A 2,500-nucleotide genomic window follows, 5' to 3' on the forward strand; every position below is an offset into this window, starting at 1 on the left:
TTACGCTGCTGCTATTCTCTGTTTATCTTATATGCATAGTCACTTTAACCATGTCTACAAGTACATACTACCTCTATCAGCCTGTTGTTCACCTAATACCTTTTTTGCACTATTTGGTTAGAGCCTGTAAGTAAGCATTTCACTGTAAGGTCTACACCTGTTGTATTCAGCATTTCACTGTAAGGTCTACTACACCTGTTGTATTCAGCATTTCACTGTAAGGTCTACTACACCTGTTGTATTCAGCATTTCACTGTGAGGTCTATTACACCTGTTGTATTCAGCATTTCACTGTGAGGTCTACTACACCTGTTGTATTCAGCATTTCACTGTAAGGTCTACTACACCTGTTGTATTCAGCATTTCACTGTGAGGTCTACTACACCTGTTGTATTCAGCATTTCAATGTGAGGTCTCTACACCTGTTGTATTCAGTATTTCACTGTGAGGTCTCTACACCTGTTGTATTCAGCATTTCACTGTGAGGTCTACTACACCTGTTGTATTCAGTATTTCACTGTAAGGTCTACTACACCTGTTGTATTCAGCATTTCACTGTGAGGTCTACTACACCTGTTGCATACGGCGCACGTGACAAATAAACTTTGATTTGATTGGATATTTCTCTACCTCTCTTTGTAGTTGATGAAGACCTGGTAAAGGTTCTCGGCATTCAGGGTTAAGATCGAGGTCTGGATCTCCCCCAGTAGACTACGATGGGTTACAGCCAGATCCTACACAGAGAGTCAGAGAGGGAGGGGAGGAGGTAGAGAGGGGGAGAGAGGAAGAGAGGGGGTAGAGAGAGAGAGGGGGGTAGAGAGAGGGAGGGTAAGAGGGGGAGGAGGAGGGAAATTATGACTTCATATGTTGGGGGCTTCACACACAGTTTACTCTACACACACACAGGTTAACCTATACACACAGTTTACCCTACACCCTACACACACAGTTTACCCTACACCCTATACACACAGTTTACCCTACACCCTATACACACAGTTTACCCTACACCCTACACACACAGTTTACCCTACACCCTACACACACAGTTTACCCTACACCCTATACACACAGTTTACCCTACACCCTACACACACAGTTTACCCTACACCCTACACACACAGTTTACCCTACACCCTATACACACAGTTTACCCTACACCCTACACACACAGTTTACCCTACACCCTATACACACAGTTTACCCTACACCCTACACGCACACAGTTTACCCTACACCCTATACACACAGTTTACCCTACACCCTACACACACACAGTTTACCCTACACCCTACATGCACACAGTTTACCCTACACCCTACACACACACAGTTTACCCTACACCCTATACACACAGTTTACCCTACACCCTACACACACACAGTTTACCCTACACCCTACACACACGCAGTTTACCCTACACCCTACACACACAGTTTACTCTATACACACACAGTTTACCCTACACACACAGTTTACCCTACACCCAACACACACAGTTTACCCTACACCCTACACACACACAGTTTACCCTACACCCTACACACACAGTTTACCCTGTACACACACACAATTTACCCTACACACACACACAGTTTACCCTACACACACACAGTTTACCCTACACACACACAGTTTACCCTACACACACACAGTTTACACTACACACACACACAGTTTACCTTACACACACAGTTTACCCTACACACACAGTTTACCCTGTACACACACAGTTTACCCTACACACACAGTTTACCCTACACACACACAGTTTACCCTACACACACACAGTTTACCCTACACACACAGTTTACCCTACACACACAGTTTACCCTACACACACACAGTTTACCCTACACAAACAGTTTACCCTACACACACACACACACACACTGTTTACCCTACACACACACAATTTACCCTACACACACACAGTTTACCCTACACACACACAGTTTACACTGCACACACAGTTTACCCTACACACACAGTTTACCCTACACACACAGTTTACCCCCCACACACACACAGTTTACCCTACACACACAGTTTACCCTACACACACAGTTTACCCTACACACAGTTTACCCTACACACACAGTTTACCCTACACACACACAGTTTACCCTACACACACAGTTTACCCTACACACACAGTGTACCCTACACACACACAGTTTACCCTACACACACACAGTTTACCCTACACAGACACAGTTTACCCTACACACACACAGTTTACCCCACACACACAGTTTACCCTACACACACACACACACACACTGTTTACCCTACACACACACAATTTACCCTACACACACACAGTTTACCCTACACACACACAGTTTACACTGCACACACAGTTTACCCTACACACACAGTTTACCCTACACACACACAGTTTACCCCCCACACACACACAGTTTACCCTACACACACAGTTTACCCTACACACACACAGTTTACCCTACACACACAGTTTACCCTACACACACACAGT

At 44.8% G+C, this 2,500-nt stretch overlaps 1 protein-coding gene across 4 annotated transcripts in view; it reads right to left on the bottom strand.

The window, feature by feature from the left end:
• The window catches only part of LOC135529536 (proto-oncogene vav-like), a 42,760-nt gene that overhangs the window by 28,238 nt on the left and 12,022 nt on the right, over positions 1-2,500 (bottom strand). For all 4 annotated transcript variants that reach the window (XM_064958224.1, XM_064958221.1, XM_064958222.1 and 1 more), the window contains exon 5: positions 631-734. In XM_064958224.1, coding sequence (XP_064814296.1) covers positions 631-734 — 104 coding nt within the window. The remainder of the gene's footprint in view (positions 1-630; positions 735-2,500) is intronic.

Source organism: Oncorhynchus masou, unplaced genomic scaffold (genome assembly GCF_036934945.1).
Source record: "Oncorhynchus masou masou isolate Uvic2021 unplaced genomic scaffold, UVic_Omas_1.1 unplaced_scaffold_1178, whole genome shotgun sequence".
NCBI lineage: Eukaryota > Metazoa > Chordata > Actinopteri > Salmoniformes > Salmonidae > Oncorhynchus > Oncorhynchus masou.